The 12,328-nt window shown below is 38.8% G+C and overlaps 1 protein-coding gene across 1 annotated transcript; it reads left to right on the top strand.

Annotated features, from left to right (window-relative positions):
• The first annotated feature begins 3,652 nt into the window (after positions 1 to 3,652).
• On the top strand, positions 3,653 to 9,873 carry LOC128670176 (juvenile hormone esterase). Its single transcript, XM_053745638.1, has 11 exons — positions 3,653 to 3,764; positions 5,168 to 5,325; positions 5,614 to 5,753; positions 6,140 to 6,282; positions 6,829 to 7,014; positions 7,295 to 7,485; positions 7,651 to 7,819; positions 7,909 to 8,119; positions 8,532 to 8,641; positions 9,003 to 9,138; positions 9,443 to 9,873. Exons 1-11 carry the CDS (start codon positions 3,728 to 3,730, stop codon positions 9,609 to 9,611), a joined length of 1,650 nt encoding a protein of 549 aa, XP_053601613.1. The 5' UTR covers positions 3,653 to 3,727; the 3' UTR covers positions 9,612 to 9,873.
• The last annotated feature ends 2,455 nt before the right edge of the window (positions 9,874 to 12,328 follow it).

Below are 12,328 nucleotides of genomic sequence, written 5' to 3' on the forward strand. Positions count from 1 at the left end.
ACTGGCAGGATCGTCATGTAAGGATGCGGGCGGCCGTATCAAATGATGGTTTGTGTTAGACTATATTTAATTATCTTATGCTAGCTAAAGCTGTTAATATAATTCACCAGCATGGCACGTTACTATAGAACAATCTTACCTGTAATCCTATCGATATAAGAACAACAGTCCCAGTACTCAGTCCTACTAAAGCCAGACAGACTCGCGTCGGGGACTCCATATATGCGAGTATTCCCTCCGCAGACCCGTCATACACTCTGCTGCCCCGCGTCGGGCATTCGTAGGTTATCGCATCGTCCCAAGGGTTCATGTTCGTGTTCGTGTTGCTATAAATATGATGAGCAGTCGGGTTGTTTTACTTCCACAGGGATTTGTGTGTACAATATCGTTGTTGAATATTCATGATTTTTTCTGATTGATAGACTCCTAACGTTGGATGTCATATAGGCTACCGCGGGCGTAGCCGTGGTCTAGCGCTAGTTCATGTTATCGTAACTGAAACAATGTGTATTGTATTCAGTATATTGCAGTTCCAATTTACCTAGCAAGACTGGACTCGGACATACGAGTACTAACAAGGCAAGTTGTACAGGAATTTGTAATGATGACAGGAACATTTGCAAAGGATTTGGAAAGTTTGAAACAACTGGAACTACGAAGCTTCCAGTTGTTTGTTGCTGAATTCTCAGCAGAAAGTCAAATATTTGAGACTTGCTGCGCGGAACTGCTAATATTTGTATTATGTCTCTCGTTTGTTACCCCGTGGCCGCACTCTTGGGCAAGCGCAACGCCAGCCTGTCGCGATATGGCCACAAACGTTTCATAGCGAGTGTAAGAGATAATTTAGTAACAGAATAAAAGTTCAATTATGTCGGTTTCTATGGACGTATAAACATTTAGCACATCAACCTTTCATTGTCTAAACGGTGATGTGGTTGAGTATACTTATCTCGTTGTTGTGTCGTCTGGCAGGCGGGGATAAGGGAGACGCGGCGGGGATAAGGGAGACGCGGCGGGGATAAGGGAGACGCGGCGGGGATAAGGATCGTCCTAACTTTTGTTATCTTAATTAAATTTAGAGGGAAACTTTGTGTTACTTAAACATGGTTTATTTTCAACGTAAGTATTTCTAGAATAAAATCAAATGATTTAAATGTGAGTTTCCGATACGATACGTATTCCCGTAGGGTGTCTGTTCCGTATGGGATAAAAACGTGATGGACGACCTGATAGCTGTATGGCGGGGTTATTTAATGGGAAACAGATTTGGATTTACATATAGTTATTAAGGTAATTAGTATTTTTAGTTGTTGTAATGTTCAACACATGACTTTAAGCTAGATCTGTTAAAACTGCAATACGAATTGAAATCATTAGACGCCATTTTAGAGACTTCAACGATTATTTAGATATCTATCTAACACTGTCAAAATTACAAAAACAGGAGATCATTTCTATATCGTAATTTTTTTGTGTGGAGGTTTTACAGCGCCCAATGAGCCACAAATAGATGGCAGGTAGCTGCCGGGCGTCGAACCGTAGCGCTGTAACAATAAACATCATGTTGTTACACACAACACCCCTAATATCTGTTCGCAATAAAACCTTTACTGTCGCCACGTTGCGGTTCTCGTTGCTATCAAACTGTAATGCGGTTACTGATGCCTTTACTTCGTCTTTTGTTACCAGGAGTCTGTTTTGTTCGTGAAATATTTGGTATCACTGAAAATCAGCGTCATGGCTCTTCGTCACGGCACAAGCTGAGCGATACCCTTTTGTAGCATATTTGTACCTTTGTAATATTACACATTTTGTTAATTTTCTGTGATGTATACAGTAGTATACATCACAGAAAATTAAGTATGTTATGAATAAATTTATTTCTATTTCTAAATACAAATGTACGTCAACCACGTATTGCATGTAATGTGCCGTTATAACGTTTTTGTAATGTTTTTTGGGTGGATGGCTTTGCTTTAATATTTCCAACAATATTTTAAATATGTAAGTTATTTTTTTTTTCATTAATAGCCATTTATGTCTCAGTATATTATTAAATAATAATAGGGACCTACACAACAGCAAAACTCTCCAAAGGGCCTCTACGTATCGAATTTTTATCCCCACGCAAGTCTCTCAAAGGACCGAACAAAGTGCCGTGAATTTTTTAAAGGAGAAACAACATCATAAATTTACTTTTTGTTATTCGTCTACTAACATAATTTGCTGAATTAATATTTTTGAAAATGTACATACAAAACAATATACTTAGGGATATATTGGAGGAAATTCCCGTTCACACTGGTAAAGTAGCGGGAAACAGTGTGAATATATACTTCAAATTAAAGTATCTATATGGTTGTGGATAAATAAATAAACATTTATTATTATGTCGTGTCTATGAGCCATCCACGGGTCATCGTGGGCCGGTACTTTGTGGCCTGCATGGGGATAAGGGCGCAACTTGTGGCCTTTTGAGACGGGTGTTCTAAAATGTGATAGGGCACGCTAAAGCATGGCTGCAAGCACACCATGGAGAGTACTTGCGACTGTTTTTCAGAAAGCGCATTGCTGTTGAGGAACCAAATGGATACTATAATGTACAGGGTGACTTGCCAACTCTGTCAATGTGGCCCCGAAACAGACTGCACGATGCAAAAATGCAGCAAAAAGGGCAACACTAGTCAATCGGCTGAGGGTGCGAGAGGTACGACTCCGGTTTGCTGGTTGGCTGGAGACGCCACTCACTCACAGCTCGCCACGCTCACCAACAAGCCGCCCTGCGTTGACTGGTTGCGCTGGAAATCCAGCAGGCGACGGGATCGTCACAGCCCTGCGCAGTTTATTATTATTATCTTTCGTTACATTATTTATTGTTAATACAGCCTTAAGCTTCAAATCCGGCTTTGATGCGTTTTTATATTTTAAAAAATGTATATAGCAAAATTGAACAAATTTGGGTACATATATATACAATAAAGATACATATTTGAAGCATTGCAGTTTTAATCAATTAGGCGACTATTTTCCTGACTCAGAGAATGCGCAGTAGAGATTTACTTGTGTTCTATCTCAAGGACAGAATCCTTTTGGAATCAAAATGCGTTAATCCTTAGTAAATCAGTTAAGGTTGAATTTCTCTTGATCATAATAAGATAACCTTTGTTTTCAAACAGCAACATAAACACTAGTACAGCGGGGCTTCCCGCCAAGTAATACAGTTTTCCTCGTTCCGAGTTAGGTGTATGACACATACTAGTCATTGTTTCTGGATTTTCCCATTGTGATTGGGAATCTAAATGAAGAATGGAATAATGATGATCGTGATGTAAAATTTATCTTTTTTAACTTATTTTTCGTCTTAAAAAATAAATAAACTGAAGAACTTTTGCATAGTGTTTAGAAAATTACTCATACATTTTGAACATAATCTAATTGAATTAATTATTATAATTTCATAAATATGTTTCAGGGTCAAGTTAAGATATTATATACAGTAAAGATGCTATTGTGTGATGGATCTCAAAATATTACTTTGTCATTTGTAACTCAATCCATGGTCACCTATTGTCAATAGTTGTTGATAAATTAATTATAAAATATTTCAGGATCATAAACACAGACGAGCAAATTATTATTATTATATTCCAGTACTAGTTTCCTTTAGCGGCGCGTTATAAACACGAGCCCGCGGCGAGCGTTGCAGTGCGCGAGAGTGGACTGCAACATGTTCACAGTGTGTGTTCTTGTGGCCAGTGTGCTGGGTCAGTATTTTATTATTTAACAATATTTAATTAACGTTATAAATGTGACTTGCATATAAGTAAATAGTATACATAATATAAGTTTATTATTGGTAAAAATTAAATGGAAATTTAGTACATTCCCCCGGAAAAACAGGTATTGTGTATGTCTTCAGGCAGATAGAGGATTTAGGACTTGTACAATTCAAAAATAAATTGGCAGGGGAGAGATACTTTACGAGAACCGCCAGAGCTGACGCGCTGAGGAAAAATGCCTAGCTATGACGCCTAGCATTGATATCTTTCCAAGCTTTTATTAAACTTGCAACGAACTATGTCTCGGGTGGAATCTTGCAACTCTAGTTTGAAGCCGATATCTTCAACCGATTGAGCTGAAATATTGTGCACACTTTTAGTTTTGATATCAATGCATTATTGTGATAAGCATGACCTGACAAACTTATTAAGCCATTAATTATTAAGGTAGCAGTGGTTATTATAATGCATACCAATATTATAAACGTGAAAGTGTATTTGTGTTTGCTTGTCCGTCTCTCACGTCAAAATTGAGGTGATTTTTTTTGTGTGGAGCACTTTTTGTCGCGGGCGAAGCCGCGGGCAACAGCTACTTACTAATAAATAAAAATACAATCAATATAATTACATTCTTGTTATTGTTGTTGTCGGATATCTATCGGCCGCTATCACCGGTGTGACACACAGGTTCATCGAGAACTGATTATGTTACGTAATCATATTGTTTATAAACAAATTTTGAAGATCGAATTTATTATATTGGAATAATTTAAAAAATAAAAGAGTTTAAACAAATATATATAAATAATTAGCAGTATTTTTTTATGCTTGTTGATGACTTCAAAGCCGCTTCCAGGAAACGCGTATATCGTGGCCCAAAACAAAAGTGTACAAGTTTTAATTGTTATGTCGAAGTTCATTATAATGAGACACATTGCACGACACTCGAAATTTCACGGCTAGATTCAATCATCCCAGATTGTGTGCTGCGGATTCTGCGTGTCTGTTTGTGATGGTCTCTGACTAGCAACGCTCTGGGGCTTCGCTCCGATATATTCGCTATATAAATTGACTGGTTACCTTTAACCATAATAAGAATAAGAAGAAAACCGGATTTTTATATTTCAATTAGATAATTTTTATTTGCATTCTGTAATGTGCGTTCTGTATTGTGTGTCCTTCATTATCTCTCATCTGAATATTCTCCTGTTTCCTTTCTCAGTCGAGCGTCGGAGCCCAGGGGCCGCTCTCCTACTTACAGTATTATGCTCATCAGTGCATCATCAGTTAACTACATGCCATGCAGTTACCCTTCATGGGCTTGGATTCGTCGAATTGGGCTAGTTTAATTCGTTGTAGCTGTTTATTAACTAGTTGGTTACCTACAGCTGGATCCACGGCGTCCTCTCCCAAAGATGGACCAGTGACGGTGACTCCTTCGGGCTCCATCCGCGGCTCGTGGCTGGAGACGAGACGCGGGCGGGCCGTCCAGGCCTACCGCGGCATCAGGTATGCCGAGCCGCCCGTCGGGGAACTCAGGTTCCAGGTATATTGCTCCAGTCAAAAATACACATCTGACATTTATTAAAAAAATATTTTTTATACTTCTGCAATAAGTAATATCAAGTGATATTTCCCTACATTAATATTGTACAACTTCGAAAAATAAATACAGGCACAATTAGGTCTTAACTGTTAGTGTCAACAGCCTTCTCTACGGTGGTTGGTTTTTAAATTCGCAATATTAATTTGAAAATTTTAAATTGTATTTAAATCAAAGTCTGGTTTTAAGTTTAAGATAAGTATAAAGCCTTATATCATTGTTATCCTGCAGCCTCCGAAACCAATCGTGAAGTACGACAAGGAAGTGGACGCGAGTCAGGAAGGCCCGGCGTGTCCGCAGCCCACTCAGGGCGACTACTACGTCGACGAGGACTGCCTCAGGATCAATGTTTACACCCCCGATAATAAGAGGTAGGTACACGTTACAAAAATATTGCAATTGTTTACATTGTTGCTCATTCTAGGTTAGTGTTCTGATGACCAATCATTATCACGTGATATTAATACCAGATTAAATAAAAATTATCGGCCAATGGTGTGACTTAGATAAAAAAATATGATAGCATTGTTGCATTGTTTTCTATGGCTCCAATTATGAAATTAATTTCCCAACAATAAACTATCGATTCCAGTTAAGGTATCTATCAAGTCGATCACAGTGGTTTTACTTGTGGATTTATATGCTATTAGCTGGGTGATAGCTATTAGCTATCACCCTCATCTTCCTTCATCCACAAGTTGGGGAAAGTTAGAGAAGGGAAACGTATCTAATAGCATTGGTTCAACTCGCTCCACAGCAAGAAGCCTCTGCCGGTGATATTCTACATGCATTCGGGCGGGTTCTACTCTATATCTGGCAGAAGCGACGTGGCCGGACCACTGTACCTGCTCGATAAAGATGTGGTTCTCGTCACCATCAACTACCGACTGGCGTCTCTTGGTAAGGTTATTATAAAACTATTCTCCATTTATTCTACCTTCGCATAAGCCAAGCTCGGAATAAATGGAGAATAACTTACTGTCAACATAACTTACTGTAATTGATGAAAATTCTGCACAGTTGCTTAGAACTAAGAAACAGTATCTATTACTTAAATACGGCAACTATAACTAATACGGACCAGCTGACAAAGTTGTGCTTCAAGCTGACTTTTAATAAAAACAGTGACAAGCCATGAAGTTTGAAATGAATGTTTCTTCTATCCCTGTGTGATGGAGAATAGTATCTTTTGACATCAGGACATATTTTTTTGCACATGATAGAAGTATAGAACACTAAATGCAGATATTATTTATTGTATGGAATTATGACTGGCTGCGAAGTATATGCGTGCATACAATTTATTTACTTAGTGTTACAATTACAATAATCCACCCATTACGAATTTCATCTACAACGGCCTAGTCACGCACGGTCCATCCTTGGACCAAAATAATAATAGGTCATAGAGAAAAACAGCGCTTTCATATATTATTCTACATCTAGGTTTCCTCAGCACGGGTGACGACCTCGCCCCTGGGAATAACGGCTTCAAGGACCAGGTGGTGGCGCTGCGCTGGGTGCACAAGAACATCCGATCGTTTGGAGGGGACCCTAACAAGGTCACCATCAGCGGCTGTAGCGCTGGATCCTTCAGCGTTATGCTGCACATGATTTCACCCATGTCTAAAGGTGCTTCTTTATTTTGATGACGTCCATGGAGTAATATACTCAGTACGTTCTTTTCCCTTCTGAGGAGGAGGTGTGGGAGGAATAAAATAAGTTAGTTCATTGTATGGGTTGATCGTGACACCGCCCAACCGCGCAGACATGTGTTGTATGCGTGGGATTTCTTAGAGGCAAATGCGACATGAGATCCGCTTCACCGCTTACAGGCCGTGTATTTTACAATGGGTAATGTGCTCAAATACAGGGCGCATAATACATTATTTTTATGATAATATTTCCCCAGGCTTGTTCCACCGCGCACTCTCTATCAGCGGCTCCCCGATCTCGCAGGTGGCGGACCGCCGCGACATGTACGCGCTGGCCGTGAAGCAGGCCCAGCTGCTGAACTGTCCTACCAACAGCTCCAGGGCTATCATCGACTGCTTGAAGACCAAGACTTTTACAGAGCTGGGCAATTCTTTGGAAGGATTCTTTGTGAGTAAATAAAAAAAAACTCCTCAGGAGTTGACATTCTCAGTAAGATTAGTGTACTTCTCAAAAAAAGAAGAATACTTTATATGCTGTGTCTGAAGGTATTCATTAAGCCATTAATGAATAACTTCAGAGACAACATATTCTCAGCTTTTTCCTTTTTCTCAGCTACCCGGCTACGACCCCGTGCTCGTGTGGTCTCCCGTGGTGGAGAAGGACTTCGGCCAGGAGCGGTTCCTCACCATGTCTCCGGGTCAAGCCGTCAAGCAGGGCGAGATGCATGCAGTGCCGTTCATTATCAGCCAGACTCAGGGCGAGTTCTTTTGGAAGGCATACAGTAAGTTTGCTTGCCGCCTTTGATAAAAATAAATGTTGAAAGTATTTTTTTAAATTTCAATTATTATAACAATCAAATCTTTCTTGTAGCCGTTCTCAGAAACAAGACAATTCTAGACTCGTTCAACGCCGACTGGCGCCGCTTGGCGTCCGTGGGCTTTCTCCTCGGCGATCACCCGACCGCTGCAGAGCGCTTGAAGGCAGCTTATCTGAATGACAAGAGGCTGGAGAACAACGCTGCGATCGCTGACGGGTTGGGGAAGCTGTATGGAGACTCGCTTATTGGCTTCGGAGTGCACAGGTTGGATTTTTTGTAATAATCCAACGTACTTAATATGTATTTGGGAAAACATCCTTGAGAACGAACCTTTTACCAGAAATAATATTTTATAAGAGTTAAAAAAATAAGATGGTTAGGATGATAAAGCAAATATATAGGCCTGTAAAAACTAGCTTTCTCGTGGTCGTGTAAATGTATCCCTCGGGAGCAGTATATTTTGTGGCTACAATATGTTCAACTTATGACCATTTTAACTTTGATAATTGTGCAAATAATTTGTGTGATATCCTAAAATAAAATCATCAGGTAACAGAACGAACACTATAGTCGATATACATTATTACACACGATATTATTGTGTTCAATTTATTATTCTAATTTTCTTCGGTGCTTTGTATACATAGGTTTTGCTGTAACTCTTAACCTTCCACAGGATGGCGAACTTGATGAGCCGGCACTCCCCTCACAAGGTGTGGTACTACGAGTTCAGCTACGTCGGCCAGCACAGCCATTACCAAGACCCTACTACAGGAAAACCTGAACGTAAGTTCAAAATGAACAAGTCTACAGGGAAATCTGCTCACGATGCCCTTTCACCTAAACTTTGCAGCTCACATTTATAATTCTAGTTTTTATTAAATCACTATTATGGTCTGACTTCGACACCTGATACCTGATATAATTATATCACCATGAAATAAGACGTAGATTAGGTACCCCGTAGGAATCGATACCTTCTATTTATTTCATTCTATGGCGTATCATTCGGTGGGTGTGATAATGTGTAATAGTGATCCTAGATATTTTCTTTACAATATCATTTGTAATATTGCTTTGATTGGCTTTCAATTTTGTTTTAGTTTAAATTGGATAATTTTAATAAAATACTACTATAACTCCATAGAGGCGGCCCATCACGACGACCTGATCTACTTGTTCTCCCTGCCGGCTTCCTTCCCCACCATCAACGCTACTGACAGTGAAGACTCCAAGATGGTGGACAAAATGACCACGATGGTCTACAACTTTGCCTTACAAGGGTATGTAAATCTAATTATTATAGTAAGAAACTGATTTTTAGAGGAAGGAAAAGTAATGTGAACACAAAATGAAAGTTGTAATAATTATGTATTTGCTTTATTTATTTAATTTAAGAAGGTATTTGCCTAGGTGACTTCATAAATTGAGGATGACTTTGATAAATTGTCGACATGTAAAAAAAATGGGCTGTGCATTTACTGGCCTCTCCTGTCTGTGGATCTCCGTGTCGCACACCGCATGGATCCTCTTTGCTGTTTTGTGGTCTCCTCGCTTCTGTTACATGTCTATATATTTCCTTTCCAGCGACCCGAACCCCCCGGGACTCCAGCCCGAGTTGCCAGGCCTGCACTGGCCGGCCATGACGCCTTCTTCCAGGAAGTATCTCCGGGTGGACAAGCAGCTCTCTGTCCATGAGAATTTGTTCGAAGATCGGTTCAAGATCTGGGAGGAGCTGTTCCCGATGCAGTATTAATACCTAATCGGAGAGCATTCCCGGTTTCAAGTTTCAGACCTGCAGCTTCAGTTGGAACCCAGGGACCGCTTTAGTACTTATTGTTCTCCACTCGCACGGTCTAAGATATCGTAGTTTTGGGACTATTATGAGTGATCCATTGGATTTGTATACGAGTTATTTAATTTCCTATTTAATTATGATGTTTAATGTAATAATTTATAAGCGTGGGTTGTAAAAAAATACTAATAAATATATGTATTAAACTATATGTATAAAATAACGAATGTTGTTTTTTTTCACGTCGTACTTTGTCTATCTGTTGTGTGCAAAAGATTTCAATTCAATATTATTACAAATGATATGCAGCCAACGGACAATCACACACACACACACACTTTCATAAAAGTAAAAAGTAACAAGTGAATAATTTACTGGATGTCGATCGATACTAAAATAATATTGGAAATTTTATTAATACAATCTTGATTCTTGAATAACAAAGGAATGATTGTTAAAATTGTTCAAGTTAGTCTTTGAGAGCTGCGTGCTGTCGGGCTGGAAACTCTTGATTCAATTTATTATATCAAAGGTTAAGTAAACACAATGACTGATTTATCGTCTCTGTTATGTTTAAGTTAATTTATTGTTTTAAAAGTTCAACACTAACTGCCCCGCGGCTCAGAACTTCGGGATGGCTAAAATACCTTTATTCTGATAGGTCTCAATCCTCGTGGGTGCTTACAGTATTGTGGTAGATCCTGTGGTTAGAATTTTCTACGAATAAAAACTCCTTCAAATGAGTTTTTCTCTTGAACGAAACGCTTCACAGCCAATCATTATCGTTACCTAATGTTCATTATTCATAATATTATTAATTATAAAATTGAGTCTAATTTGAATAGATTTTTTTTTAATCTAGATACAAATTAACAATCTTTCGTCTTTGCCGCCGACAGAGCTACGAAATTCGAAGACCATGTAGGCTGTATGGTGTAATTGCATTTTTTTTATATGTGTAAGTAATATTAAATAGAGGTTTTAACGTCTAAATCTCCAGTTGTTCCCCTTGATCGACTCTTACAATGTATACGCGAGGAGGAGAATACTGGAATATTTTAATTTAAATGTTGAATACTTATGTACTAAACAACATGCAAAAACTTATGTGCTCGTTTAATATCTGTTGTTAAGTATATAATTATGCAACGCGAAATAACTTGAATACTTTTATGTTCAAACGAGTTAAACTTTTAAAGTGGCAAGTATGTACACTAAAGTGAAGTCGCAGTATTTGGTCGAACGTGATAATAAAACCATAAGTTTGTCGAAGTCTCGGAACAAGGTAACTCGGCATCGACGCGACGACTCCCGCGGGCCGCTCTGATTTACTGCCGGACACGCCTTCTGGGGTTTTTGTTTACATCGATATTAAGTTTAACAAGTATCGATTTCTCGATGTTTGCGAGTAATTATTAAATCTTGATTTAGTTACATGGCATAATAAATTGACTACCAAAATTTTACAAGTAAATAAACAAATGTATTTCATATTGTTCCCCAGTGAATTACAACCTTCATACACTAGTTTTTGCCACAACTTCGTATGTAAGTAAAAATTTGTTTCCCGTGGGGATTTCAGGAAATCCTTTCTTAGTGCTCCCCTACACTGTCCTAGGACTGGGCGTACAAAGCTGAAATTTCGTGTGTAGGTACACCAAATTTCAGCTTTCTACGCTTCGGCTGTGCATTGTCTGTCAGTCAGTTACTTAGTAACGGAAGAGTTTTACATATATTGATTGATATAGATTAAGATTGAGAAAAATACTCCATTTAATGTTATCAAGAGAAGTGAGATTTATTTAAAGGTACTTTATTATTGCAAAAAAACAACCTTTGCTTCCCTCTCTCGAGCGGGCAAACACAAGACTTGTACTTTAGTCCGCTAGTGCAGGTAGACGTCAAAGGGAAAATAGTCGAGACGTGAAGTGCCGCACAGAGGAGCTGCAAGTAAACTGCATCTCAACTCAAAGGCTAAGCCAAATGACTCGACTCTCAAGGCGGAAACGAACCTCTATTTTCACATGCAGGGTGATTTATATCCAAGTCATTATATACTTAGAGATGTGAATGTGCTGCGGGTAATCTCCGTAGCGATAAGAACGTCCCAATGGCATCCACCTATCTCGACACCCAAGGTAATAGGTTTACGTCTAACTAAGTTAGGAAACTTCTTTCAAAATGCATATTTTTCCATATCAAGGTAAGGTAGTCTGGCGGCAATAGATTTGTGTACTTAGCGTGTAAATACGTCACGTATTACGATACATCCGACTGTTTCCACACATAAGCTTAAGTTTGGAGTCAGTTTCGTACGTAACTTGTTGGGAATAAAGAGAGGAGCCTGTTGGAGATAACTTGTGCGTATAAAGAGGAGAAATAACCGTGCAAATTGTTTCATTTGTCCGCGTACGCGGCCGCGGCCCGCGGGACTCGTACATACAGAGGGCTTTCTTTTGATGAATTGTTGCCATTTTCCGGCGAATATGTTCCCATATTTATAAAGTTCACTATATTAATATACGTTATATATATATTGTAATAAGCTTAAAATTGTATTTAACTGAAATAAATGGACAATAGTTAACTATTGTTAAATATAAAGATTGTTGGGAAACGTATTTAATAAGATAAAGATTTAAGATCTTATCTGATACTATCTTCGATATATCAGGAAT

Source organism: Plodia interpunctella, chromosome 5, assembly GCF_027563975.2.
Source record: "Plodia interpunctella isolate USDA-ARS_2022_Savannah chromosome 5, ilPloInte3.2, whole genome shotgun sequence".
Taxonomy (NCBI): Eukaryota; Metazoa; Arthropoda; class Insecta; order Lepidoptera; family Pyralidae; genus Plodia; species Plodia interpunctella.

What these genes read in the sequence shown, in the direction of transcription:
- LOC128670176 (XM_053745638.1), top strand. Translation starts at nt 3,728, where the DNA reads ATGTTCACAGTGTGTGTTCTTGTGGCCAGTGTGCTGG. An exon ending in ATTCTTTGGAAGGATTCTTT is followed by an intron (nt 7,486 to 7,650) that starts GTGAGTAAATAA and finishes CCTTTTTCTCAG; the next exon opens with CTACCCGGCTACGACCCCGT. An exon ending in ATTGGCTTCGGAGTGCACAG is followed by an intron (nt 8,120 to 8,531) that starts GTTGGATTTTTT and finishes AACCTTCCACAG; the next exon opens with GATGGCGAACTTGATGAGCC.